General features: G+C 64.2%; 1 protein-coding gene across 1 annotated transcript in view; it reads right to left on the bottom strand.

Annotated features, from left to right (window-relative positions):
• Positions 1 to 1,348: 1,348 nt before the first annotated feature.
• SLC9A3 (solute carrier family 9 member A3) overlaps positions 1,349 to 2,589 on the bottom strand; it is a 28,717-nt gene continuing 27,476 nt past the window's right edge. Inside the window, exons 12-14 of the mRNA XM_019624353.1 lie at positions 2,241 to 2,330; positions 1,902 to 2,015; positions 1,349 to 1,596 (exon numbers count right to left, since the gene is read on the bottom strand). Of these exons, the coding sequence (XP_019479898.1) occupies positions 1,349 to 1,596; positions 1,902 to 2,015; positions 2,241 to 2,330 (452 nt within the window). The remainder of the gene's footprint in view (positions 1,597 to 1,901; positions 2,016 to 2,240; positions 2,331 to 2,589) is intronic.

The following is a 2,589-nucleotide window of genomic DNA, read 5'->3' as shown; positions in this document are numbered from 1 at the left end:
TCAGCGGTGTGTCGGAGCCTGTGTCACCTGCGGGAGGAGACAGCGTGAGACGGGTCACTTGGGAGCACAGGAGGGTCCCCACAGACCCAGCCTGGGCCCAGCCCCACCACCTGCAATGTTCTGGGACACTTGCAGGCCACACCCTGGCTGTGTGGCCACCAGGGTCCCCAGTGACAGCGTCAGCTGAGGCCCTGACTCTCCAGACCCTTGAGAGGGGTCTCCTTTGCCCGCCCCGGTGCAGCGCCCTGCTCTGAGACCCAGGGGTCCAAGAAAGAAGTCCCAGGTGGGACGAAGCCAGAAGGAGGCGGGAGCAGGCGGGGTCCTGCCGGAAGCTCGCTGATAGGACCGGCAGTGGAAACCCCTGAGACGCGTCCCCGTGACCGTCACTTGTGGTCCCAGAAACGTCCGGGAGAAAGCCCAGCTCGTGTACCAAGACACCCCTGTGCCTGCAAGACCAGCACGACTTCGTCCCCCTCCTAGACTGATAGTCGCGCCGCTCCGTGTTCTCAGGAGAGGAGAACAGGTGTTCCTGCCTTAGGTGGACGTGAAACCCCCGTGAGACTGCCTGCCCTGTGCCGGGGCAAGGCCTGTTTTCCCTGCCCTCCCACATGCCCAATAATCACTGGAGAGACATGTGAAATAAGCCCCAAACCCTGCCCAGGGGGGCTGAACCCCCTTCCCTGCGGAAGGCAAAGCGGGGGCAGCACCTCCTGGGAGCCAGCCAGAACACCCCTGCGGCGCCTGCGGATGGGGCCTCACCTCTTGCCCACCACCCTGGCCATACCGTCTCCCTCCTCTGCTGAGCACACAGGGCCTGCAGCAAGGATGCTGGGCAGCTGGCGGGTGGGCACCCCTCCTCCTCCCAGCCCTTGGGGACCCCTCTTTGCACCCTTCCTCTGAACTCCTCTCTGCGTGAAGGTAAAAGGGACCTGCTGCTTTCCTCTGGGACTCACTTCTGTCATATGGGCTTTTCCCAGGGCCCTGGGGCCTTAAGGGAGAAAAGCTAATGTCCCCTTCCCACGTAGCTCCGCGGACCAGTCCCCTCTGAGCTCGTGACTTAGATGCATGGGCTGGCCAAGCATTAAACACCTAGAGTAGTGATCCACTGGCAGTGCATTCTAACCCAAGCTAAAACAGCAGATCCTCTAACATCCGAGCTGGAGAAGTGGAGACTCAGCTGGTCTCCTAAGAAATGCCCAGAACAAGAGGCTTGCGGGAACAGGCTGAGCAGGAGGAAAGCAGCTGCTGGAGAAAGCACAGAAGTTCAGGTCCAGGGCCGAGAGAGGCCGGCGCCTGGGAGAGGAGCTGCGGAGAGAGCAGGCGTTAGGGCTCGGGGAGGGGCGGCCGGTTACATGTGTGTGGACTCGGGTGGGGAGCCGTGGGGCTGCTCCTGGGGGCCTTCGGCCAGCTGCAGGGAGTCCACTGACTTGCTGCTGAGGCGGAAGGGAGCCAGGCGGTGGAAGTTGCCGGGAGAGTGGGGGATCTGCACGCGGGCCCTCTGGGAGGGCACCACCGTCTCCCCGGGGGACAGCCAGGGCAGCACCCTGGACAGGATGCTCGGGTCCTCGTCCGGGGAGAACACGGGGTTGTCAATTCCTAGGAGAAAGGGCAGCGGCTGATCAGCTTCCCTGGCCCACCCAGCACACGAGGGAGGGTGCTGCCGGGGTCTGGCACCAGCGCGTCCTGTGGCCATCACCTGGAGGTCACCTGGAAGGTCAGCGTCACGTGCCTTTGGGGACTCAGGCCCTCTGCCCCAGGCTCTCCCTCCCCACACGGTGGGCAGGACAAGTGACAACCGCCCTCTCTCAGAGCAGAGCCCCCAGCCTGTCCCCTGCAGTTGCACAGCCCTAGCCCCCATCCTGCTGGCCTGTGCACTGACCAGAGGGCCAACGGCCCCTCACCTGAGGGGGAGTCCACTGTTTCATTCCTTGTGACGTTCGCCAGGAACTCGATCCCCCCACTCATCTCCTCAGTGCTGTAGTTGGGGGCCTCCTCCGGGTCAGAAAGTTCCAAGTCTGGTGGCAAAGGAGGGGCAGCACGAGGGAAGTGGGCTGGGAGCACAGACAACCCAGGTCCGGTGCCCTTGACCGACGGCCTGGATCGCTCCCAGGACGCCCTGAGGGTTGTCATCACGGCCACCCTGACAAGCAGGGCAGCAGCCTGAGGAGGACCCAGTGCTGAAGGGCAGGGTGTCCCCCACGGACAGCCCGTGACGAGCATCCCTGTGGCCCCGTCGGTACCTTTCTCCTCAATGGTGAAGTGCGCGGGGCTCTCCATGGGCAGTTTCCCGTTCGGGATGCTGCTGTTCCTCTGAGAATCAGAATGAAACCCTCACAGGCAAGGGCGCCGCGGCCACTGCACCCTGACTGCCGGCTCCCGGGACCCTGTGGGTCCCAGCCCAGGGCCCCTCCCGAGTCTCCTCATCATCGGTGAGGAGGGCTGTGGTGACCCTGCCCAGACCTGTCCCTAGGGGGTGTCCCGGTGTGTCTGTCATGTGGTCACCTCAACCCCACTCACCCCAGGTGCCCCCTCGCCCCGTGGTCCCATCTCCCCGTGGTCCCCTCATCATCCCACAGGCCCCATCACCCC

This window comes from Hipposideros armiger, unplaced genomic scaffold, assembly GCF_001890085.2.
Source record: "Hipposideros armiger isolate ML-2016 unplaced genomic scaffold, ASM189008v1 scaffold_585, whole genome shotgun sequence".
NCBI classification, from domain to species: Eukaryota; Metazoa; Chordata; class Mammalia; order Chiroptera; family Hipposideridae; genus Hipposideros; species Hipposideros armiger.
This window is presented reverse-complemented; position numbering and strand designations above follow the sequence as displayed.